This window comes from Camelus dromedarius, chromosome 5, assembly GCF_036321535.1.
Source record: "Camelus dromedarius isolate mCamDro1 chromosome 5, mCamDro1.pat, whole genome shotgun sequence".
NCBI lineage: Eukaryota > Metazoa > Chordata > Mammalia > Artiodactyla > Camelidae > Camelus > Camelus dromedarius.
In genome coordinates, this window is record NC_087440.1 from 19,397,068 (window position 1) to 19,424,284 (window position 27,217).

The window sequence follows — 27,217 nt, forward strand, 5'->3', positions numbered from 1 at the left end:
CTATTATTGGAAATTTGTTGAGACTTGCTTTATGACCCAGTATATGGTCTGTAGCAGAATGGACAAAGATGGACAGAATAATACCCCAATGCCACATATTCTTTTGCTATGTGACTTTGCCACTGATCCATCAAGGGGTAAGTCTATGTTTTCATCCCCTTTCATCTAGGAAGGCCCTGTAACTAACAAAGATAAAACAGCTGGCCTTCCCACTTCCTGGAAGATGGCCATCATGCAAAGAGTGAGACCACACTATCCTGAGACCATCATGCTGTGAAAGACTCAAGTCATATGGAAAGACTCTGGAGGATGAGATATACTGAGAAGAGAAAGAGAGGCCAAGGAGCACCAAAATGCCAAGACATGTGACTAAAGGAGCCATCTTGGATATCTAGTCAAGACTTCTGATGACTCGTTCCAGCTGTTACTGACTGCAGTCACATAGGAGACCCCACGTGAAAACCACCTATCTGACCCCAGTCAACTCACAGAACCTTAAAAGATAATGATAAATTGCTATTTTAAGCTCTATATTTAATGATAATTTGTAATGTAGCAACAGTTATTGAGAACACGGTCAATATGCTTAAATGTTCCGTGCATATTTAAAAGGAATTAACAACTGTAACTTGAGGGTGCAATGTTCTATATGTGTCAATTAAGCCAAGTTCATTAGTTTGTATATTCAAACCTATATTCTTAATAATTTGGTTTGCTGTCTATAACTTACAGAAGTATTTTGAAAATTTATCAATATGATCCTGTATTTGTTTTGTTCATTTCTCTTGTAAATTTTTGCTTTATTTGAGGCTAAGTTGTTAGCTGAGAACAAATTTAAAGTTTATATCTCCCTGATGAACACAATCTTTTATCATAGCTAGGTATTCTTTATTTCTAGTAATGCTATTGCCTTAAAGTTTACTTTGTCTGATATTAATAAAGCTACACCAGTTTCCTTTTGGTTAGTGTTTTCATGGTATATCATTTTTTTACTGGTTTACTTTCAATATTTCAAGATTCTTATATTATATATTTATACACATATGTATAATATGTGTATAAAAATACATATATTTTTGAACATTTCAACATCGTTGTATATTAAATGTCTTTATAAATAGCATATAATTATTTTTTCTGTTTTTCATTCAGCACAAAGCATGACATACAGCATGCATTCAGTATTTCTTGAATGAATGAATAGATTCTGTATTGGAGAAACAGTGGCACTTAATTTAAGTTTAACTTTTTTAGGCTTGCCTTATGACAAACAAGAAGGGAAGAATTTACAAAGTAACATGTGTGATCTAAGTCTGGATCCATAGACTTTTCCAGTGTGTACAAAATGGATAACATTTATTGAGCATATATTATGTGTCAAGTATATGTATATATACTGCACATATACAAACTCATCCAATTCTCACCTAATTTCATGAAAGATAAAACAAAGGCAAAGAGAGGTTAAAAAACTTGTCAAATATTAAGTAATAAGTGGTCTGAACTTATTACTGACCAGAACTTACACTTGGGAAACCTGACTCCAGTTTTTAGCCACTCTGGAGAGCTGTCCTATCTACCTACTCTGTGACTGACTTCACAAGTGTGGTCAGTAATCTGACTCTGGGCTGTACACCAGATTTCTTATGAGGCCATTGATCAAAATGTAGGGGTAAGAAGGTACCCTGTTCCATCCCCAAAGGGCTCTATAAATGTGCTTATATAATCTGATTTTTTTATTCTCTCATTAAAGAGAAGTATATTTTTGGCCCAAATAAAATTTATTTTGTCACTTATATATTCCATAAATGTTTAGCTACTATGTAAAGTATTTCAAAGGCATAGACTTGTTGACAGTTGCAGAAAATGGAATTTGGAACTATTCAAAGATGGGAAAGAAAATAAGGCTGCTTAGATGGGACTATTATAAAGGACCATGTGATTAGGATTTCAAATTTGAACTCCATTAAATCTAAACTTTTTAAAATTAAAATTTAATGTACAAACCCTTGTGTCAAGGGCTGCTGGCCTTTCAACAGATCGCAGTGAGGGAGCTGCTTTGCTATGTAGGAAACCCTGACCCAGAAGCAGGTCTATGAATGGTTTACTACCAGGTTCCCCACAAACATGCAGTTGTATGACATGCACAGAGGTGGCCACCTTTCTGGCTGGCCCCATGTCCCAGGACAAAGGGCTCTCCACACTGAACCCTGGTCCCACATACAGCATACAATTATTTTTAAAACCCAAACTTCCAATAGTGATCTTTTAATCAAAGTACTTAGTCCATTTACCTGAAAGGTAATTTTTGATATATTTAGGGTAAAATAATTAACATTTCTACTATCTATCTTCCCCTAAAAAGGGAAAATTTTTTCCCTTGGGAAAAAATGAGATGCATTACATTGATGCTGTTTCTGTCAATCAAGCTTTTTCAAAGTTGTTGTTCAACTATGTAATTGTCTTTGATACTTTTTTTAAACCTTCAGTTATTCATGGACTCTTAATCTTTCAACCCTTGAGGGGAAAAAATGGAGCTGCCTTGAACTCTTTGTGTCTTACAGGAGATAATAAAGAGCTGCCTACATTTATGTAATTCCTAATTAGGGTTCCTCAGTAACCCTAATTTGAGTTTAGAAAGTACTAATTTGATGATTATTCATCATCTACTTTGTAACAGGAACCAGAGTATGCTAGTAATAACAGTGATGAAACTATATAGCTCTTTACCTGAGTTCTTACTAAGTGCCAGGTGTTGTCCTAAGCACTTTACATGTATTACCTCCTTAATCCTCACAATTTCCCTATAATTTTGACATTATGATTCCCATTTACCACAGACAGGTTAAGTAACTGGTTCGAGATCACACCGCTAGATAAGTGCTATAGCTGGAATTTAAACCAAGACAGTCTTACTCTGTGCTCTTAGCCACTCTTTTTTATTGAGATGTGATGTCCTCTCCAGTGATGAGGGTGAGTGCAAGTGTCATTCTGAGCATGTTAGCTTTGACATAATGAAGAATGCGTAGTAAATAGAAAACAAACAGGTATTCCAGGAAAGATCTGCATATTTTAATAAAAGTATTAATAGTTTCAAGTGGATTCTCCTGGTATACAGTAGTAACAGGATGACAGATATGCCACTGGGCCAGCAGGCCTTTCATTTGAGTACTTCAGGGAACCATTCATGCTAAATAGTATTTCTGGGAATAATTTGTACTGTGCAAAATTTTATATACTCATAGCTCTGGAAGGTCCCTTAGAGATCAGCTATTCCAGGCCAGTCATTTAGAGTATTTTTTTTCCTTTTTTTTTTTTAATTGACGTTTAGTCAGTTACAATGTGTCAGTTTCTGGTGTACAGCATAATGTGTCCATTGTGCTTATATATACATACATTCATTTTCATATTCTTTTTCATTAAAGGGTATTACAAGATATTGAGTATGCTTCTATGTGCTATACAGAAGAAGTTTATTTTTTATCTATTTTTATATATAGTGGTTAACTTTTACAAATCTCAAACTCAAATATATCCCTTTGCACCTCCTCTCCCCTGGTTACCATAAAATTGTTTACTAAGTCTGAGAGTTTGTTTCTGTTTTGTAGTGAGTTCATTAGTGCCCTCTTGTTTCTTTCTTTCTTTCTCTTTCTTTTCTTTCTTTCTTTTCCTTTTTTTTTTTTTTTTAAGATTTCACACATGAGTAATATCATATGGTATTTTTCTTTCTCTTTCTGGCTTACTTCACTTCACTCATTTATAGTACTAACAGTTATTCTCTTTGGAGGTGGCATTCTAAGGGCCTTTTACTTTTTATATTATTTATTAACATGCCATTTAAGTTTTTATAAGAACACATCACATATAATCAGAAAAATAAAATGGTTATTCCTACTAAGACAATTAAATGGGAGAAAGAATAGTCTTTTCAACACGGTACTAGAACAACTAAATATCCACATGCAAAAGAATGAATTTGTACTCCTACCTCACACCTTATTAAAAAATTAACTTGAAATGAATCACAGATCTAAATGTAAGAATTAGAACTATAAAAGTCTCAGAAGAAAACATAGGACTAAATCTTCATGATCTTGGCTTAGGCAAAGACTTCTTAGATACAAAACCAAAAGTATAATCAACAAAATAAAAATAGAAAAACTGAATTTCACCAAAATTAAAAACTTTTGGGCTGCAAACACTGCCATCAATAAAGTGAAAGACAACCCCATATAGTGGAAGAAAATAATTATACACTACATATATGATAAAGGATTTGTATCCAGAATATATAAACATCTCTTACAACTCAATAATAAAAAGACAACCCAAATTTTAAATGGGCCAAGGACTTGAATAGCTATTGGTTCACAAACTTGGGAGCTTCCTGGGTGAAATTTGTACCTGGTCCCCGTACATGGAGGTAAGGAGAGACCAAAGGAAAAAGCAGGCCATTCCAGATTAGATGGTGACAGGATCAATAAGCAAAGGAACTTACACATGAAGCTTGTCTTGGGTGGCCACAACATGAGCAGATCTCCACACCCACCCACCGGAATCTTACAAGTTTATAAAGAGGCCTTATCTGACTGAGTTCAGTCACATATACTGCCCAGATAGACTCAACAACACATTACTCTCTCAAGGTTGCATCCTTGAAAATGGTTCCCACTGTGGGAACAGTGGACAGAGAGCACATTCCAAAGATAGAGAATGGGGTGAGAAGCCTCTGATTACCCAGGGCCAACTCATGGGTCAACCAGGTGGTCACATCCTCACAATGACCAACTATGTCCCCCAACAATAGACATTTCTCCAAAGAAGGTATTTAAAAACTCACCAACAAGCATGTGAAAAAATTTTCAACATCATTAGCCATAAGGGAAATGTAAATCAAAACCATGAGATACCACTTCACAACCACAAGGATGACTATATTCAAAAAGACAGATAATAACAAGTGTTGGTGAGAATATGGAGAAACTGGAACCTTCATACATTGCTGATGGATATGTAAAACGATACAGCTACTTTGGAAAACAGTTTGGCAGTTCCTCAAAATGTTAAACACAGTTTCCATGTGATCTAGCAATTCCATTCTTAGATATATACCCAAGAGAAATGAAAGCATACATCTACACAAAAACTTGTAGATGAAATGTTCACAGCAGCATTATTCCTAACAGCCCCAAAATGGAAATAACTAAAGTGTCCATCAATTGATGAAGAGATAAATAAAATATAGTATGTTCATACAATAGAATACTACTTGGCAGTAAAAAGGAATGAAGTACTGATACACGTTATAATACAGATGAACTCTACATTATGCTAAGTGAAAGAAGCCTGTCACAAAAGAGCATGTGTTATGATTCCATTTATATAAAATGTCCAGAATGGGTAAATCTGTAGAGACATAAAGTAGATTAGTGGTTGCCTATGGCTGGGGGTATGGGTGTGGGAGAGGGGCATAGGCATTGACTCCTAATGGGTAAGGGGTTTCTTTCTGAGATGATGAAAATATTCTAAGTCAGATTGTGGTGATGGTTGCACAACTCTGTCACTATGCTAAAAACAATTAAATTGTACTCATTAAGTGTGTTACTTGTATAAACAACATTATACTGTATAGCACAGGGAAATATATACAGGATCTTATGGCAGCTCACAGTGAAAAAGAATGTGACAATGAATATATGTATGTTCATGTATGACTGAAAAATTGTGCTCTACACTGGAAATTGACACAACACTGTAAATGGACTATAACTCAATTTAAAAAAAATAACAAAAAAAATGTGACTTGTATAGTATGTGATTATATCTTAATAAAGCTGTTAAAAAGAAAAAAATAGCTATTCCATTAAATTGATGCTATTTGATTCAAGGTGCCACTTTATTCATTTATTATTAAACATTGAGGTTATTTTCAATTTTTCACACTGCTGAGTAATAAAGTAACTAAACACTCCATTTGAAAGAACTAATTTTTATGAAAGCTGCTATAAATCAAATAGACATATGATGTCACTAAGGTCACCTTTATAACTTCAACATTAACACTTCACAGATATAAAGAACTAGTTATCTCCAACACGATTCTCCCCCATAAAACAAGGTCAGTAGTCTGTCCTTAAGCCTCATTTATGGTTAGTTTGGCAGTAAGAGACAGAAAAATACAGTGCCTAAACAAAGAAGAAGTGTATTTCTCTGTCACACAAAAGTCTAGAGGTAGGGAAACCAGGACTGCAATGGCAGATCTCCACAATGTCCTCAGGACCCCAGGCTCCTTTTAGTCTTACTGCTTTGCCAATCATAGGGTATACTTTTATGGTTCAAATGGTAGCCATCACATCTCTATTCCAAGCAACAGGATGAAAAAAGCAGGAAAAATGGAGGTGGAAGGAAAGGGCAACAAAGGGGATGTGCCAGATGTCTTTAAGAAAAGTTCCCAGATGCCATTTCTACTGTGTATCAACTGACCAAAACATTGTTACATAGCTATACTTAATTTCAAATGAGACTGAGAATATAGTCTTTATTCTAGGTAGTATATGCCCAGATAGAAATGAGAGGTTCTGTCATCATAGAAGAAAAGGAAATAGACATTCAGAAATAAGTAGCAGACTCTGTCAATAACTCATAATTTATCTAATGACATAAAACCCTACAAAAAGCTAGAAAGAAAAATAATCTGATCACAAAGGATGAAATAAATAAGATGAACTAAGAATACACATAAATAAAAAGTATGAGGAATGACTATGCCTAATAGTGAAAAGCATCAGAGCAGACACATCTGCAAAAAAGTAGAGAACTGAAAGTTTTAATGTGGGGGATAATTTTTTATAAAATGGGAACCAGAGGCTATATCTATCAGATACACAAAGGCAAATAAAAAGAAACATTTTAAATGTGCAATATAAAAATCATACTGCTTTTCACTTCCTATTAGGACAACAGATTCTTAACAAAACATCTTTGTCTATTTTATTTGAACTGTTCAAATGCTTCTAATTCCTGGAAGGCTTATATTATTTACTGATTTTATTGCATCCGGTTCTATTTCAAGGATAATATATTGCATCTGACCTTTATACAATCACTTTTGTTTGGGAGTCACTTTTGTTGTAGTTTTTGATTTACTATGTTAATATATACATAGTACACATGTTTTAAAAATACTTGAACACTCCCAAGAAATCCCAATATACATAACTTAGTGTAAATTTACTTAATTCTTTTAATAATTAATTTAAGATACAAAGACAGGCTTGGTTTTTACTTAAGAAAAATAATCAACTGAATGTGACTAAGAAATAGTATTCGGGAGAGATAATATTTAATATGTTTCAGGAAAAGATAGTTAATATTTAGGTGTTTTTTTAAATTTACAAGTTCAAAAGAGTTTAACCACAAATATGAAGCTATATAAGCAAAAGTTACCATATGGGAAAAACAGAACTTTCTCAGCTAATGCTGAGATTAGTGTTAAACTTTTGTATTATGAAATTTGAGTCCTAAGAGAAAGGCCAAGACCCATGTACATCCAAATGATCCAAACACTAAAAAAGGTACATTTTCTTTAGAAAATTCTACAACTGGTATGCACTTCGTAGGAGAAAGTACAGTTTTAACAAAACGATAGAGTCACAGATAATATGCCATTTATAAACCTCAAAAATGTAACAAACTCACCAGATTCTATACAGCATGACTGTATGAATAAAGATAAGAAGCTGCCTACTTGAAATCACTGAATCTCAATACTATTTCAGCTTATTTAAAAAGCCAGTCATTTTCATTTTCAAAGTTCCTGGGCCCCCTTTGCAGATCTGCTATTATATCTGACAAAGGCTACCTATAGCATATACCATGTGGGAGAACAGGGAAGCACTGACCTGGATAATCAAGAGGGTTGTGTTCCAGTCCTGGTCTAGCCCCTCATTAGTCACTGTAGGCAAGACACATTCTCAAGGCCTTCATTTCCTCATTTAAAACAAACAGGTTGGACTCACTCTTCCCTAAGATCCTTTCCAGCACTGTTGATTCTAAGGTGCCTTGTGGGTTCATTTCAGATGACATAACACTTGTTCACATTAAATCACTTCCGATACATTTATTATCAGAAACTATCCACATAAGAAATTTGAATTATTAAAATGTTTTGCTTTTACTTTTTTACATATTTTTCAAGTCAGAAACAGTAATTCAAAACTCAATTATCACATTCTAATTTTTTAATCAAAATACGACTACCAGAATCATAAAACTTAGCATTCACAGCATTAAACCTAGGAATATATATATATAATTAATAGAATATTAAAGCCAAAAGAACATCTGATAGAGAGAGAAAGAGACTGAAACTTCTTATGAAGTATGCTTCAATGACAATTACTCCATAAGAACTGTACACTCAGAATTTGTGAACATAACATTACAAGCTGGGGAAAAGTCCAGCCTGTCAAAATACAGAGCCAAAATAATTCTGAATTTCCCAAAGATACATTTTGAGGAAGAAAGAGAAAAATTCTTCCCCATTTTCTCATCCCCCTGTCCCAATGTATATCTTTGTAACATTTTACAGAAAAAAAAAATGCCCAGATAGAAAGAAGGACAATATTTAACTTAACATTTCCTCTTCAATTTGTTTTTTATAGCAGACATGTTAATTTCATTTTGAACATGGTATGCTAAATAACCTGAGCTTCCAGGAATGAAGTCATGTAGCTCCCCAAGAAATTTCTTCATGGCATCAATTGATATATAACCTATAGAATAAAAAATATATATATTTGAAATTCTGTCGTATTATCTGCCCTCAGTGTCTTTGATGTATTAGAGTTAAGATTTCTAAAGAATGTTTTTAGAAAAGAAGTGTAAAGAAGAAATACCAGTGAGAAGATTCTCCATGAAACTTGGTAATTATCAGGAATACCCTCCTCCCTGCTTCACCACTCCTACCACCTCTTAAAACACAGATACTTGATTAGCCACTTTGACTACAGAAAGTGTGATATACAGGATGGAGATGGAACATAAAAGTACCTGGACCAAAATAACTGGGAAGTGTATCTGGCTTAGAATGTAATCACTTAGACCTACCTATCCAACTAGCTACTAACCTCACAAACAACCTCTTCATCTTCACTAGTAGAGCAGGCAACACTTTCCTTCACTGCTGTAACACTGAGATAAGTCTTTAATAAAAAATTAGCTCATACAATTTAATAAGAAAAAAGCAAACAACCCAATCCAAAAATGGTCAGAGGACCTAAACAAGCAATTCTCCAGTGAAGACATACAACTGGCCATTGGCCAATAGGCACATGAAAAAAATGCTCAATGTCGCTAATTATAAAAGAAGTGCAAATCAAAACTACAATGAGGTATCACTTCACACCAGTCAGAATGGCTGTCATTCAAAAGTTCACAAATGGTAAATGCTGGAGAGGCTGTGGAGAAAAGGGAACCCTCTTACAGTGTTGGTGGGGAATTATGGAAAACAGTATGGAGATTCCTCAAAAGACTTAAAATAGACTTACCATATGACCCAGGAATCCCACTCCTGGACATATATCCAGAGGGAACCTTAATTCAAAAAGATACATGCACCCCAATGTTCATAGCAGCACTATTTACAACAGCCAAGACATGGAAGCAACCTAAATGTCCATCAACAGATAACTAAATAAAGAAGTTGTGGTATATTTATGCAATGGAATACTACTCAGTCATTAAAAATAATAAAATAATGCCATTTGCAGCAACATGGATGGCCATGGAGAATGTGATTCCAAGTGAAGTAAGCCAGAAAAAGAAAGAGAAATACCATATGATATCACTTATACATGGAATACAAAAAAAAAAAAAAGACAAATCTATTTACAAAACAGAAATAGACTCACAGACATAAAAGACAAGCTTATGGGTACCAGTGGAGGGCGGGAGGGATAAATTGGGAGTTAGAGATTTGCAGATACTAACTAATATGTATAAAATAGATAAACAACAAGTTTATATTGTATAACAAAGGGAACTATAGTCAATATCTCATAGTAACTTATGGTGAAAAAGAATATGAAAATGAATATATGTATGTTCCTATATGACTGAAGCATTGTGCTGTACATGAGAAATTGACACAGCATTGTAAACTGACCATACTTCAATAAAAATATATTAAGATGAGAAGCAAAAGAAATAAAAGGGGGATATACTATGTTAATGGCTTGTAAAGTTCAATACTGTTAATATAAAAATTAATGGGAAAATACATGTCACTGCTAGTCAACAGAGATTATGGTGTAATTCTGACATCATTAATAATCTGAAATAGATATGAGTGTCAAAAAGAAAGCCTAGAATGGGGAGAGCTTAAGGACTTAATGACTTTAAGCAACACTACCTTATTGTTGCTTATCTGAGTGATAATATTTTAAGTGTAATATAAGTGCTTGTGGTTTATACTAAAATTGAAACCTAATTTAAAAGTAAATATCATATGAAAAAATTCTGATAGAGCTCAAGGATGATTGAATTTAGAATACCAACATCATCAACAGGATATCTATGCACATAGTTTGATCATTTATAATAACAGAAATAAATTCACAATTAACAAATTAACAATGAAGCCAATCATATAAAATCGATCAGTATCTTTAAAGATATTTTAATCATAGCCATTTACTTCAGAAAATCTTTTAAAGCACTATTACTATACCCCATATGGTTCATGGTCTTTGTCTATGGCTAGATTTCTGCATAAAATAAACTAGTGCATAAAAATATTAGTGTTTAAAATTAATTGCACACAAACACTGTGTAAAGTTTCTAAAGATACGTGTGAGGATAGAAATTTTTAAAGTAAGTACTATATTAATAAAAATAGTTCTGTAAGTTATAAAAGGACATTTATGTATCAGAAATGGATTACTGTAGCAGTTTTGAAGTACTTAGAACTTTAGGCTGAAGTTGACAGACACCCAATTTAAACTAGTTTAAACAAAAGGGGAGTTTACTGGAAGGACATTGCCCTATCAACCTCACAACCAAACTGTGAAAAAGGCAGACATATTGCTGGACCTCAGAAATAACTAGAACCAGCTCTCATGGTCATCTCATCGGTCTCCAGCTTTTCCTTTGCATGTTAGTTTCATATTCCTCTCTTGAGACAAGTTGGCTTTCCTTACATGATAGAAAACATGGCAGGTGATAGCTCTCAAGTTTTACATTTTAGAACTATGATCACTTGAGTAAGAATGACGTGACTTGCTGCATTCCATGTCTAGAAATACAGAGAAAGATCTGAGATTGGCCAGCTCAAATCAGGTATTCACTCCTAAAGCAACTGTTAGGGGTAGGAGCTAGCTCATATTTTAGAAAATGACTGTTCCTGTACAATCCAAATGAATTGGGAGGAAGAAAAGAGAATCCCTAGGAAAGGCCTTCTTGGTGGACAACTCCATACCAGTCTGTGGTAGCCAGCCTTCCAGATGGCTCTGAATGATCCCTGTCCGCTAGTATTCATGAATTTGTATAGTCTCCTCCCACTTTGTACTTGGGTTGGTCTATATGACCAACAGCCCTTGACAGAAGTAATAGTATGTCACTTCTGAGAATAGGACATAAAAAAGACAGTGGCTTCTGTCTTGGGCACACTCTTTCTCCCACTTGCATTACTCACTCTGAGTAAAGCAAACACCATGTTGTGAACAGCCCTTACAGAGAAATCCACTTGGTGAGGAGTCTAAATCTTTGGCCAAAAACCAGCAAGAACCCAAGGCCTGTCAACAACCATACGCATGAGCTTTGAAATGCATTTTCCAGTCCCAGTTATCCCTTGAAATAACTGCAGCCTGGCTAACAACTTTACTGCAACCTTATTAGAGATTTTGAGACAGGAGTATCCAACTAAGATGCTCCTGGATTCCTGGCTCTCAGAAACTATGAAATAAGAAGTGTTCATGGTTTTAACCTAAGTTTTGGAGTAATTTGTTACACAGAAATAGATAATTAATACAGTATCTATTACAACTTTCCAAACTTTTAATTATCAGAACTTTTTGGTTTGAGGACTTTTGCCTGCAAGATATTTATAATTACTAGTAATTTTTCCCCTTTTATTAACCACACATGTAGCAGTTAATCGTAACTTCTTAAGATGGGCGATAACCATTGTTATCAGACTGAGGATTTATTTCTAGTCAAAAGCAAAAAATAAACAAACAAAAACCACACCCACACACACCCACACACACAAATTCCTTGATATTTTATGGGACATTGGCAATATCTGGAGATATTTTTGGTTGTCACAAATTAGGGGGTCATGGGGAGGAAGAGGAAGCAGAGGCTCTGGACGGGATGCTACTAGCATCTAGTGGGTACTGGTCAGGGTTGTCCTCTCCAACAAAAAATTATCTGGCCTAAAATGCCAATAGTTCCAGGACTGAGAAACCCTGTTCTAGGGTATAGCTCCAACTTGTATTTTCTAAAGTCTAATTAGTTCTATTTTAAGAGATTTAACATTCATTGAGTTGAACCTAACCTATTTTGAGGAAGAGACAGCCAGGTTATAACCACAAAAATTGATTCCATTGCCTAAATGTAGAACTCTCATTCTCTACATTTTCAATTAACACAAGTTGATTTTCCCAACAAGTTCTTTTTTCCTGTACAAGCAGTTGAGCATGAAAAAAAAGAAGTTCTATCACGTCACATCAAGATTAAAGACAAATGACTTGTGTTTTAAAAAATAAAGCTTTCTTCCAAGAAAGCGCTATTTTAAAATTTAATGTACAAATATAAAGAAAGAAAATAATTATTCAACTGAGCAAATAAAAACGTCAGAAAATTTTACTTTAGTTCTATCAATAAAATCAACAACAGATTACCAAAGGTCAAAATTATACTTTAAAGATTCTGACTAATAATCCTCAAATAATGTGGGGATTAAGAGCGCCAACTGTCCCCACAGTTGAAAATCTGCTTATAATATATAGCTGGTCCTGGGGATTCAAGGTTCCTCCTTACCTATGGTTCTATATCCACAAATTCAACCAACCACAGATCATGTAGCACTATCGCATTTATTATTGAAAAAAAAATCCTCATGTAAGTGGACTCTCTCAGTTCAAACCCATGTTGTTCAAAGGTCAACTGTACTACTTAGTTCATTGTCCTCTGCAGTCCACTATTGCTCCTAAGAATCCCAGAACTGACTTTTCTACTATCGTAGTTAGGTAGCAGTTTTCTTTGATGTCTCCAAGACTCAGCCCAAAACTACACATTAAAAGTTCTTTTTAAAGTGCTTTTCTAAAGCATATTTTATATTACTCAAATGATTAGAAGAAAAAAACGACTAGACAAATTGATTAGACAGAATAGTAACACGAGAGAAGACATTTAGGAATTTGTAGGCTAGTTACAAGAGATAGTTTTGACACTGCTAAATAAAGGAAAATGATAAATACACAAATTATTTTTTAAATAAAATGTCAAAAACCTATACTTTTTAAACTGTAGTGTTTTAGAAACAGTTTTTAACTCTATTTTTTAAATTATAATGACCCTACTGAATACTACCCAGCTCAAATTATCCAAATATAACTTTCTCACCTTACCTCACTTAGCACTATCCAAATCCAGGTGGTCCACATTTCAACTAGTTCTCTTGTTTGCACCCTCTCAATGTCAGCTTCAGTTAGCTATCTTCTCTTTACTTTGGGCACTAGGAAACCCAAATACATATACAGGTCATATCTGCAGATTAATCTATTTAATGTGTGAATGATGTCTCCTATTGGCATGTATAATAAAAGGGGGCTCTTCTTGCTAGGCTAGTACAACAGCTTTACTGTACAAAATATTCCCTTGTTTCTTCCCTACTTAGGTTGACTCTAAATTTTATTTTAAAGTACCTGTTACCATGTTGTTCACTGGATAATTCTGAAGAGGGAAGTACATCTGTTTTTCTGCAACTGGAGTCCATATAAAACACTTTTCTGTCCTATAAAATAAAACATATAGAAAGTCATATTCATATTTGCTTTTTTGGATTTGTTTTACAAATGAGAAATTATTCCAGACAATATACACAGTAATCTAAATGCTCTTTCATCAGACTTCAGTCTCACTGTGTGAAAATGTTAACTATGAACCTCTTTAGTGCTTCTAAGTAATATAAGGGCCCATACAGATATTTTTGGTTTTCTTGGCTGCATCATAAACAAGTATTTACTGAGTAAACAGAGGCCTGGGTTTTTCCCTAAATATTCTTGAAAGCATAGTAATTTACTAACACTTCATAATTAGATCAAATATATATATACACACACACACACACACACATATAAAATCTTAAATACGCTTAAAAAAAAGCAAAAAGAAAAGACTCTACTTTAAATAATCACAGAATTTACCATTATTTAGTGTTCAAATAATTGAAACGCTATTATCTAGTACTTACATACTTTAAAATACATTAAAAATGGTGTCTGGAAAAATCATGAGGTACACTAAGTGACTTCTGAGTTTAAAAGAAAAAGTTAAATTATTCTGAATATCACTGTAGAGTAAAATTAATTATATTCTAATTTTTAAGGAGGTAAGCAGTTTTCAACTAAAACATCTTATCTCTTAACTGTGCCAAATAACAATGTTTACTATATTTAGACTACAAATAGCCAATAGATAATACAATTGCATGAAAATAAAAACCTCAATAATAAGAAACTGGGGTCATCTTTAAATTCATTATTTTCCTAAAAAACCTAAAGTTATACTGAGTGATAACAAAGGCTTTATTTTCAATTTGTTTAATAGTTAGATTTCATCAAAACTCTTTTAAAACTATGGCTTAGTTAGGATGAGATCCTACAAATAAAGCAAAAACAGTTTTCCCAGAAAAGTTAGTAACTAAACAAGGATACCCATTATCATCACTATTATTTATCATGGCTCTAAAATTTCTGGCCAAGCAAAAAGAGATGGGGGAGGGGAAAGAAAGAAATGGAAAAGACATCTAGTAAAATGGAAGAGTTATCTAGCAAAAAGGAAGAAGCAATTTTCATTATTAACAAATGATATGAAGAAACCATCAAGAAGAAAAATAGCAAAATAACAATAATAATCTTAGAGAAGATTTTCCTAATTATGACACAAAACTCAAAAACGTATTAAAGAAAATATTAATAAGAATGAATACACAGAGTAAAAAATTTCTGCATGACAAAACCTAACATTTTTTAAGTCAAAAGACAACCAATAGGATAAGAATTGTAATTTATTTCACAAAGAATTCATTCTCCTAAAACAAAGGGGTCTCAGCCAAAAAAAATAACTCAGTCAATAGAAAAACATGCAAAGGATATGAACAAACAGTTCAGAAGAGGAAATGTAAGCTGTTCTTAAACATGAAAAGACACTCAACCTCACTCATAATAAGAGCAAGTCAGACAGAAAACTAGAGTGAGATACCATTTGTTTCTATCAGATTAGCGAAGACCAAAACATATGATACACACTGTGTTGGAGAAAGTATAGAAGAAAGAAGGGTGACTAACCATCCCAATTTACCCTAGACTGAGGGGTTTCCAAAGACATGGGGCTTTTCAACATTTAAACCAGGACAAACCCAAGCAAACCTCAATGGTTGGTTAGTTACCCTAGCCCAGAAAAGGCACTTACATACACAACCAGTAGAATTGTAAACTGGTTAACCTCTATGGAGGGCAATTTAACAGACTTATCAAGGATATAAAATGTACACACCTTTTGACCTAGCAATTCCCCTTCTCAGAGTTACCCTACAGATACTCACACACATGCAAAATGACATTACATGATCAATCACTGAAGCACTGTTTTTAACATCCAATTAGAAATCACCTAAAAGTCCAGTAAAATAGTTAAATTATGGTAAATCCATACAAAAAAAGTGAAAACTGTTTAAGTACTAATATGGAATGATCTCCAAGGTAAATTTTAAGAGAAAAAAGGAAAGGTGCTAAGCAATGTTTATAGAATATTACTATTTGTGAAGAAAAGGAGAAATCAAAGAATATTTATTTGGATTTGCTAGTATATGCATATACTGGAAACTGATGATATTGGTTGCCTCTGGGAGGGAAACTGGCTAGCTAGGAGACAATATATTTCATAGTATCCCCTTTTGTATATCTTGGATTTCAAATCATATGAATATATTACCTATTAAAAATAATTAAAATTTGAAAATAGAAAAATAGTGAAAAGCATGAAGTGGTAAAGAAAAGATTTTTAAAAGGCAAATGACAAGTTTGGGACTTGCCTTGTCAGGTATTAAAATACATAAAGTTATATAACTTAAAAGAATATTGTACTGATATAAAAATAGATCCACAGAGTAAGGGAATAAAACAAATAGTCTAAAAATAGATCTCCAGACACAAAAACAACATATGACAATGGGAAATTACATATCAGTTGTAGATAGATTTATTATTTTAAAAAGCCAGTGGAAGTTTCCTATTTGTAGGACAAAAATAAATTTCAATCTTCACCTATTACTATACACCAAAATAAGTATCTGCAGAATTAAAAAACTATTTGATCTCTGAACGGGAAAGGAATTTTCTGAACATAAAAGCAATAGGAGAAATTATAAGGGAAAAGTGATTAACAACGTAAAAATTTAAAACATATCTCTAAGAAATATAAGCCAGACAACAAACTGAGGATATAATGTGACAAAAAAGATAATATAGCTATTATATAAAGATATCAGACAAGTTGATAAGAAAAACAGTAAGACTCCCCATAGAAAATGGAAAAAGGGTAAAAACAAACCACAGAAAAAGAAATGTAAAATGCTAATAAACAAGTTAAAAAGATTCAAATCTATTACTAATCAAAGAAAAATGCAAATTAAAACAAGATGCCATTTTTCATCTATTAAATTAGCACAAGACTTCTTACTAATACTCAATATACTGACGAGGATGTGGTGAGACCAACACTGTGTACTTCTGTGGGAAGCAACTAACAATAGGCCTCATGGCCTTTAAAAACATTCATATCTCAATACTGTAAATTCCATATCTGAGAATTTACATTAAGAAAATTATCTAAAAAGTAGAGAAAGATTTATTTTTAAAAAGATGTTTATGAAGGTGCCACAAGAGTAACAAGTTATAAATAATTTTTTTTAATTTTAAAGGATGGTGGTTAAACAGACAATAAGATGAAATATCATATACAGCTATTACGAATCATAGTATCAAATAAGGTTTTTCAAAATAGAGAACTACCCGTAGAATGCTAAAATCAACTCTACTTAATGTGCGTATCTGTATACTAGCAAGAAATGTATTAATGTTGATGGTGGATTTCTGAGTGGTGAGTTTGCTTATAATTTAAATTTTCTGTATTCTTTTCTGTGTTTTCTGTTTTGACAAATTACATGCATTATACTTATGATAAAATAATTAAGAACAAGAAAAATAAACAAAGATTCATGCCATTTTCAGAAGATTTCGGAACATATGGGGAAAGGAAATAGCATAGTGATTAAAAGTTTGGACTCTAGATCAGCTAGAATTGGTTTCAAATGAGCTTCACTATTTATATTAGATCAATTATTTAGGTCTCTAAAACTATTTCCTCAATTGTAAAATAAGGCAAATAGTATTTACCTATCTTATAAGGTTGTGAGAATCAAATGAAATATTGTGAACTGCTTAGCTCACAAATGTCCTGTATTTGGCAAGTGTTCAATAACTAGTTCACCACTTAGTGCTCAATATCACTGGTAGGTAGCATGCCAACAAAATAAACCACATGAGTAGGTTCAAAGTGTATTTTATGTATGTTCACTCTGCACCCTCTGGTGGTTCCGTAAGGAAAAAGGCTCTAGGTAGACACCTACCTTTGTCTATTTTTATTATTGTTATTGTCTATTTTGTTGTTATTGGAAAGTATTGGGCATATTTTCCCCAGAGTTGTAAGCCCTCTTCGTATATTAAGGAAACTAGCCTATCTGAAATGCTTTTTCAAGTATATACTTTCTTTTGATTTGGTTTATGGTATTTTTAATGCCATGTACAAGTTTAAAATATTTTTGGTAGTCATATTATCAACCTTTCCCCTATGGTTTCCGCTTTTTGTAGGACAATCATTTCTTGAAAAAAAAACTATATATCTGATGTCTTTCCTAGTTAAGTGAATCACTGGGAGTTACTCTTTCATTTTTATTTTTCATTCTTTTGTTATACCGTCACTTGATAACCATTCTCTCCTCTACCAATTGCTTAAGAATATCTTCATGGTCTCACCTCTTCTATTTTCATTTTTCCTCCTTTCCTTATCGGTTTCTTATCTCAAAAAGCATAATAAGTTCAAAGGAGCGCTATACATAGAAATCTCAAAGACCTAGAATATGGATACTGAATCTTAGGTGGTAGAATATCTACAAGTCACAGAACCATGAAGCAATAGTTTACTAAACTTAAAATAATTAAATATATAACTTTGTTTAATCAGATAACAACTTATATCAAATTATAACAAACCAGACAGAATGTACCAAAGTGTATAAGAAAAAATTATGTGAGAAAAACTTAAAATTGAAAAAAACTATATAAATTAAACTCATTAATTTTTATATTGAAGGAAGATCATTTTTATTTCATCAGCTAAGTACCAGACTTTGGAATAGCTAATGTTCCCTATAAACATTTGAAAACCACTGAACTGGAAAATATGGAATGGACTAGGTAATGAATAAGCCTGCAACAAAGGCAGCTCTCATAGATTGGTTCTAACATAATGTCAAGTCCATGTTTGTTTTTTTAAATTTAATTTTAATTTCTTAAACCAAAGTAGCCACATTACAAACAACTGGGAAAGAAAAGGGGGAAATCACCCAGAATTTCCAATCCTAATAAAATTACTGCTAATATTTAGTTTATTTCCTTATTATTAAATACATATTCTAAAAATAATGTAACAGTGATCACAATATACATAAAATTCTTGTTTCAGTTTTTCAAGGATAGCATAGCATAATAGTTAACTGCATGGGCTATGGAATTAGACTGACTCAGTTCAAATCCTGCTTTTCCCCACTCAATTATTAAGTTTGTATGACTTCGGGGAAATTAGTTAATCTATCTAATCCTAGATCTCTTTTTCTGTAAAATGGCAATGGTGATAATGATATCAGTCTCACAAGATGACTGTGAAAATTAAATGAGATAAACACACAGTGTTCAAAGATGTCTATACTGAATTGAATATTGATGAAGTATATGAATTCAATACCTTTTGGATAATTCTTTTTTGTTATCTGTTGTTAGTTCACTGCTTTCCCTAAGGGCCTTTATTTCATTTGGTGTTACTCCATCATGCTGTGGATAGAAAAAGAAATCACACTTTAAAAAACAAGCACACCAATGATCCAATCAATACCGGTTTTGAAAAAGCAAAAAATTAATTGGTAATATACACCAAGAATCACAAAAATATTTATACACTTAAGTCCATTCCATTTAGTTTGGTGGGAAAAACTTACAAAATTTTGTACACACACAGAATAAAAATATTATCTATTTTAGAGATAAAGAAATAAACCAGGATTTTAAAAATACCGGCTATGGTTGTATTACATAGTGAAATTGACTGATTTTATTCTTTCTTTTCTTAATTGAACTACAGTTGATTTACAATGTTGCAGTAGTGTCAGTGTACAACAAAGTTATCCAGTTATGTACAAACATATATATATTATTTTTCATATTCTTTTCCATTATAGGTGACTATAAGATCCTAAATATAGTTCCCTGTGCCATATAGTAGGTCCTTATTGTATTCTCTTAATTTTTGAAAACTTGCCTAATGTGGTCATATTACTTTTTAGTTTAAAAAATATAAGGAAACCCAAAATAGTGTTAATTTAAACTTTCTTAAAATCCTTGACTTGAAAATTCTTAGGTTTCCTGCGTGTTAGAAATCAAAAATATGGAGAAAGCTGAACAAATTATGTTTCCTCTTCAAAATCAAAGTGGAGTATTTAGCTATGGAGTTACAAAAGAACTAAATGTATATTAAGCTTGTCCAAAGGATTATGTGAAAGTGACTCAGATACTGGTACCTATCACATAATATATTTACTTAATACGCCATTAGGAAATTTCTATATTTAGGTTGTAATAATTTAGGTCATTCCAAATAATAATAATGTTCCCCAAACTACTCTCCAGATTTACACATTATTGTCATTGAATGAAGTACTTTCTATACATATATTCTATGATTACATTATTATAATTCATTAATATTAAATATCAATCAATATTTGAAAGAACAAAGTCCTTTATCATATAATCATACAATTTCTAGAGTCAATAGTCAATACAGGTATGTTCTACTAATTTTTTAGTAGAAAAAACATTGGATTGGGTTGGAGCTGAGAAAATTTGGTTCCATTTTGCTAATATCTGGCTGTGTGCAATAAGTCAGATCTTTATCTTCTTACCTCAGTTTTCTCATTTCTAAAATAGAATGATTAAATTAATGATCTTTAAGGGCCTTTTGGTATACTCAATAACTACTGTCAAATAATAACCATTCTATCACCACTCATGTCCCTGGAAACACTGTGACAAGTCAAGGATTAGACATTTGATCCTTAGTACAACATAGCAAAAGATACTAAAAGAACTATTATTTTCAGATGATGACACCTGAGGAAGAAAAAAACAATTAAAGGAATACAAAATGTATAAATTAATTGCTTGGCTTCACACATATTATAAAGATTTTTCTAACTTTTTATTTTGAAAAATTTCAAGCTTATCAAAAAGTTAAAGGATAATACAATAAGTACTATGTATCTTTTGCCTAGATTCACAAGTTGTTAACATTTTTGCCACCCTTCATGCCCTCTGCCTCTCATTTTTTATTTTTGTTAGACCATTTGAAAATATTTGTGGATATTAATGACATTTCACTCCTTAATCTTTAGCATGCATTTTCTAAAAAAAAACCCAAAACATTCTTTTATGTTTATAATACCATTATCACAATTAAGAAAATTAACACTAATTCAATATCACCTAATATACAGTTCATATTTGAATTTTTCCAACTGTTCTCAAAACTCTCTTTTTTTTATTCTTTTAAATTAAAAAAAATCCAGCATCCAATCAAAGTTCATACATCACATTTGGTTGTTATGTCTCAATCTAGAATAGTTTTCTTGCTTTTTTTAGTTTTTTATGACATTGTTTTAAAGAGTCTAAGACAGTTGTTCCATGACATGTTCCATAATCTGGAATTGTTTGAGTATTTACTCATAATTAAGTTCAGCATTTTGAACAAGAACACTATAAGAGAATACTGTGTACTTTTTATTATATCACATCAAGCTGAACATAATGAGAAGTTATTCCAACATTGGTGATGCCAAATTTGATGTTAGTTAAGACGGTGTCTGCCAGATTGTTTTATTGTAAAGGTATATTGCTCTCCTTTGTAATTAATAAGTAATCTGTGGGGTGATAGTTTTAGATCATAGTTTTAACATCCATTAATGATCCTTGCCTAAACCAATTATTTTATTGGGGGTGGTAAAATGAGAATTTTCTATTGTATCATCTTTTCTAAATTTTTTAGCTTTTCTTATGAAAGGAAATTTTCCCTTATCCCATCTTTTCTACATTTATTAGCTCTTCTTCTGAAAGGAAATTTTCCCTTATCCCATCTTTTCTTTCCTTCCTTCCCTCCTTCCATCACATCTTCCTTCCTGCCCTCCTTCCTTTTCTCTTTTCCATGTTTCTTCCTCCCTTCCTTCCTCTGTTCTTCCTTTTTTCTTTCTTTATGCTTTTGGAGTATCCCTTACAGAATCAGGACTTTCAAAATTTTAATGTATTATAATCCATTACTGGCATTATTCTTTTTTTCCCAACAACTAGTAATTTATTCCTTTTGTTTAGGTTTAAAAAAACATAGATTTTTGTTTTTTAAGCTATTTTTATTGTGAACCATCTATAGTAAGTTCTGTACATACACTCTCTCATCTCATTGCCATCATTCTTTTTGATGCTAAAATTATCCCTTTTGGCTGTGCATAAAGATTTTGAAGTAAGTCAAAAGAATAGGCAAATTTGAGGCAGGATGGCAAAAGCCAAAAATTTTTCAGTAATGCAAACATTTATTAAGGGGTATTATTCATAACGTTTAACAAATGGCACAACACAGGAATTAATCAGAATCTACACTGGCAGTAAAGAACTAGTAAATACTGTGTATCTATTAGTCCCTTAATATTACTGAGAGAAGGAAATTTTCAAAATTTTAATGTGAATAATTGTACTTATTCAAAAATATCTCAATTTTACTTGTACTAGTATAAAAACAAGGTCAAACTAGATAATGTTCAATAAAAGCACGTCCTTTAAATCCCTTTGAATCATTGGTGCTAACATGTAACAAGTACACATTTTTAAGATTACATTGCTTTCAAAATTTTTTGAAACTGTAGATTCTAATTGAGTACCTTAATTTACTAACCTTTTCCATCAGAAAATGTTGGCCTTGTTCCCAAATAAAACTACCAATTTTTCTTCTTATTTCTGTAATAAAAACAAATCCAATACTATTTTTTAAAAGTAACTTTGCAGAATTTTCTAATTGCTTGAGGCTTGAAATCTCTAGGTCAGCATTATTTCACTTGAATCAAAATTACCTGAAATACTTGTTTAAAATGCAGATTCTTACTGAACTAGATCATTGAGGAGAAGCTCAGGAACTTGCATTTCTAACAAACTCTCCAGATGATTCCAATGCATTATGAGAACAATTGTTGTAAACTTTTTCTGCTATAATATATATATCTCCATCAGATGTCAGTGTTTTTAGGCCCAGCATTAATAAAGAAGATAATTTTACAGTCAAAATAAAAGACATAAAATCCCCAAATTTGTAGAGCAGAGATCCTTAAGAATTCAATAACTTACTTTGCTAAAAGAAGGTTGGATGACCAACATGTCTAGTGTGCATGGTAGTGCTGGAATTCTACAATGCTCAGCATGACAAAGGACTATGTGGTCATCTTAAATCAATTATCTCAATAGTTTACAGTAGCCCACTCAAGGACAAAGAGTCAACATTCCTTTAGACCTAAACTGTCCAAATAGTACCCACTAGAGTAGGCACATGTGGGTACCATATTGAAATATGTGGCTGGGCCAAATTGAGATGTGCTGTGTTTAAAATAAACCCTAGATTTCAAATTTGGTATCAAAAAGAGAATGTAAAATATCTCAATAATTTTTATACTGATTATATATTGAAATATTTTATATATGTCAGGTTAAATAAAGTATATTTTAAAAATTATTTTCATCTATTTCTTTTTATTATTTTTAATGTAGCTACTAGAAAATTTAAAATTAGTATATGGCTTACAGTTGCCCCTCACACTTCTACTAGACAATCCTGGCCTAGATAAATAAATATACCTTTTATTTTTTAAAAGGAGCATGTTTTCATTTAAAACAGATTTAAAATTTTAAATACATTTTAATGTAAGATGCTAAACTCAAAGAGTTAATAGAAGTGATAACTTAAAATCAGATCAGATAGTCATTCCACAATATAAGCTCCCTGAAGATGGGTATTCATTAGTTCAGTTTTTGAGTAAATCAATTCTATCCAGTCATTTATTTGCATAATCACTTAGAACAATTTATTGTTGTAAGTTATAACTAGGTCTCGGCAGGACATCAACTATGGAAGGAACCCAATCTTTGGGGTTTCTAAAACTCTTCTATAGAAATATTTTTCAATTTTTTTTAATACTCTGCTCACTGGGAATTTGTACTATCTTCAATCTGTCTTACTAGAGATGGACACATACCCATCAAGAAACACATAAAACCATCAACAGATGACTGGATAAAGAAGATGTGGTATATTTATACAATGCAAATCAAAACTACAATGAGGTATCACCTCACACCAGTCAGAATGGCCGTCATTCAAAAGTCCACAAATGACAAATGCTGGAGAGGGTGGAGAAAAGGCAACCCTCCTACACTGCTGGTGGGAATGCAGTTTGGTGCAGCCACTGTGGAAAAGAGTATGGAGATTCCTCAAAAGACTAGGAATAGACTTACCATATGACCCAGGAATCCCGCTCCTGGGCTTATATCCAGAAGGAACCCTACTTCAGGATGACACCTGCACCCCAATGTTCATAGCAGCACTATTTACAATATCCAAGACATGGAAACAGCCTAAATGTCCATCAACAGATGACCGGATAAAGAAGATGTGATATATTTATACAATGAAATACTACTCAGCCATAAAAACCTACAGTATAACGCCATTTGCAGCAACATGGATGCTCCTGGAGAATATCATTCTAAGTGAAGTAAGCCAGAAAGAGAAAGAAAAATACCATATGAGATCGCTCATATGTGGAATCTAAACAAACAAACAAAGCATAATACAAAACAGAAACAGACTCATAGACATAGAATACAAACTTGTGGTTGCCAAGGGGGCGGAGGGTGGGAAGGGATAGACGGGATTTCAAAATTGTAGAATAGATAAACAAGATTATACTGTATAGCACAGGGAAATATACACAAGATCTTATTGTAGCTCACAGAGAAAAAAATGTGACAATGAATATATATATGTTCATGTATAACTGAAAAATTGTGCTCTACACTGGAATTTGACACAACATTGTAAAATGATTATAAATCAATAAAAAATGTTTAAAAAAAAAGAAACACTGGATAATAATGCAAGACCTACAAAAATGGAATATTTAAAGTTAGCCCATAAAAGACAGGTAGGAGTTGGACAGAAAAGGATAAGAAAGGGTGTTCCAAGAAGGGAAAACTAAAAGAACTAATCTCAGAAGCAATTTACTTGCCCTTTACTTCACAAGGTTGCTGAAATAATTAATATGAAAGTGCTTTCAATAATATAAAGAACAATATAAACACATGGGTTTATTATCGCATTGAATCTTGAAATATCAGAAAAAAAAATCCAGAAAAATAATAAGATTCAAAACTAGCAAAGCACCTTTATTGCATACTCACAGGTCAGCCTACTTAATATATTATCTCATTTTATCCTCAAAACAACTCGAGAGAAATTGCTAGGTCACAAAATTAGTAAATGTTGGATCCTAGCCGGTGAACAATGTGAGGACAAGATCTGTGTCTGTCTTATTCACCACTTAATCTCTAGTACCTGGGTTGAAACATGGCACACAGTAGCAGCTCCGTGAATGCATGAATGAACAATAAACAAAGCTAGTATACACACCCAAGGAAAAGTGATCTGAAGTCTATGCATTTCCACTTACATTAATTGATACAAAACAAAAATCTCTGACTGAAAACAAAGATCAGTAAAGTTGGGTAACACAGCTAAATTTGGCCATCTAGGGATTAGATGAAAGATCTTCACTAACCTTTTTGCAGGCATGCAGGAGGAAGAATGAAATGACCTAAAGCCACCGAGTTTTTTATTTCAGCATTAGCTACTGCAGAGAGATAGTAGGCATGAAAAACTGTAGCATTATCTTCTATGTAATCAAGACTCTGATAAATTCTAGGAGAAAGGAAGGAAATATTTTAGGTTATGAAATGAACAAGAATGTATTCAACCTTTCAAAAGAAGTAAATGAGTGGAAGCAGGTAGAATTATCTGTAGGTATTCAGGAGACTGGTGCAGTGAGGGGTGAGGAGTGAGGAGGGGCAGCCAGGAAAGTGATCAGACTTCTGTTTTGTAAACACAATGGGACAGCAATGCGAAGGTGGATCACAGGTAGACTGGAGGCAGAACATCCTCTCAGAAAGTTACTGTGGTAGGAAATGAGGTAACTTAGAGTGTATACTAAGGTGGTGGCAGTAAGAACAAAGAACATTTACAGGGGTACAATCCGTGGTGTTTGGCCATGGATTAATTAATGGATTCATGGGTGTAGGAGTTATTATTCAAAAGGAACTACCAAGGTTTTATGAGGGGCAATCAGGAAATTTGACTTAACCATATTGAATATGAGGGCCCTCCAAGGCGCCACATGGATGTGGGAGAGGCAGTTGGAAACACACACAACTGGAACTCGGGAAGAGACTCGAGGGCTAGGTAGAAGGCCATGCCATTTAGACAGAAAGGAGAGAGAAAATTACCTATTCCACACCCGCCCCCTAACCCCGCCGCCGCCACCATCCCGCCCCAAGCACGTCTAGGACTGAAAAAGTGGCGTTTCCAGTCTCTTCCTATTATTAGTATTTATTGGTGCATTGCAACTTCTGTCTTCAACTCCTGGCTCAACATGACCCAAATGGCACTGCCAGGTGGACTTCAGGTACCTCAGCGTGTCCGGGTGTGACGCATCGCAGCTGAACAAGAAGTCGGCGTCCCTCGGGTCACTGATCGTCCCCCCTTCAGCCACTGCGGAGGCAAAGGCACAAGGTGAGCCTAGTAAGTACCCTGGAGCCAAGGTACCAGTGGGAGGTGTACCACATCACCCACACCTTCCGCCTAGCTTCCTACCCCAGAACTGCCTCAGGTCGCGGCTGACGCTGCGGCAAAACCAGCCCCGCTGCCCTTGAAACATGGCGCCGCCTCACAAGGGAGGATGTGGGGGAGGGGCGGCCGGGAGTCGAGATCGCTGATTGGCCCCAGGTCTGAAGCCACGCTCCATGATTGGTTCTCAGGGTAATGGGCGGGAAAGGCCTGAGGCACGAGGAAGAAGGTTCTGTCGCTACTAGTCTGTGGTGAGCGACTCTTGAGATTGTGGAGAAGCCTCTCAGATTTGCCTGTTATGGCGGAGGAGGAAGGTCTGTTGTGCTTGTAAGTTTTAAACCCTGAGTATTAAAGTTATTGTTCTTTGTTATTATTTTGAAGCAAAAACCATTTTATCATTTCATAACACAACATCGTTATCACACTTAAAAAATAATAATTCTTTAATATAGTCATATATCACCAGTGGTCAAATTATATATATATTTTTTTGCAGTTTCACCCCCAAACCCCCTTACAGAAAAGCTATATTTCTCTGGTGTTGAGTCGATTTAATCTAAAATTTCAAAAATATTGATATAAAGTTCACCATAAAATCTTTTATAATATTTATTAATGTTTGTAGCTCTGTAGCAATGGTTCCTTTTTCATTTCTGACATTAATTACTTG

The 27,217-nt window shown here is 33.4% G+C and overlaps 1 protein-coding gene and 1 long non-coding RNA gene across 2 annotated transcripts in view; one reads left to right on the forward strand and one right to left on the reverse strand.

Annotated features, from left to right (window-relative positions):
• Positions 1-960, forward strand: part of LOC116153456 (uncharacterized) — a 34,373-nt gene extending 33,413 nt beyond the window's left edge. The window contains exon 3 of the long non-coding RNA XR_004137201.2: positions 170-960. This is a non-coding gene — a long non-coding RNA (uncharacterized LOC116153456). The remainder of the gene's footprint in view (positions 1-169) is intronic.
• A 7,665-nt stretch (positions 961-8,625) lies between these two features.
• Positions 8,626-26,880, reverse strand: TERB2 (telomere repeat binding bouquet formation protein 2). Its single transcript, XM_010994911.3, has 7 exons — positions 26,575-26,880; positions 26,391-26,472; positions 25,487-25,626; positions 22,558-22,619; positions 19,309-19,394; positions 13,929-14,017; positions 8,626-8,774 (listed from the first exon to the last, which is right to left on the reverse strand). Exons 1-7 carry the CDS (start codon positions 26,636-26,638, stop codon positions 8,632-8,634), a joined length of 666 nt encoding a protein of 221 aa, XP_010993213.1. The 5' UTR covers positions 26,639-26,880; the 3' UTR covers positions 8,626-8,631.
• Between the last annotated feature and the right edge of the window lie 337 nt (positions 26,881-27,217).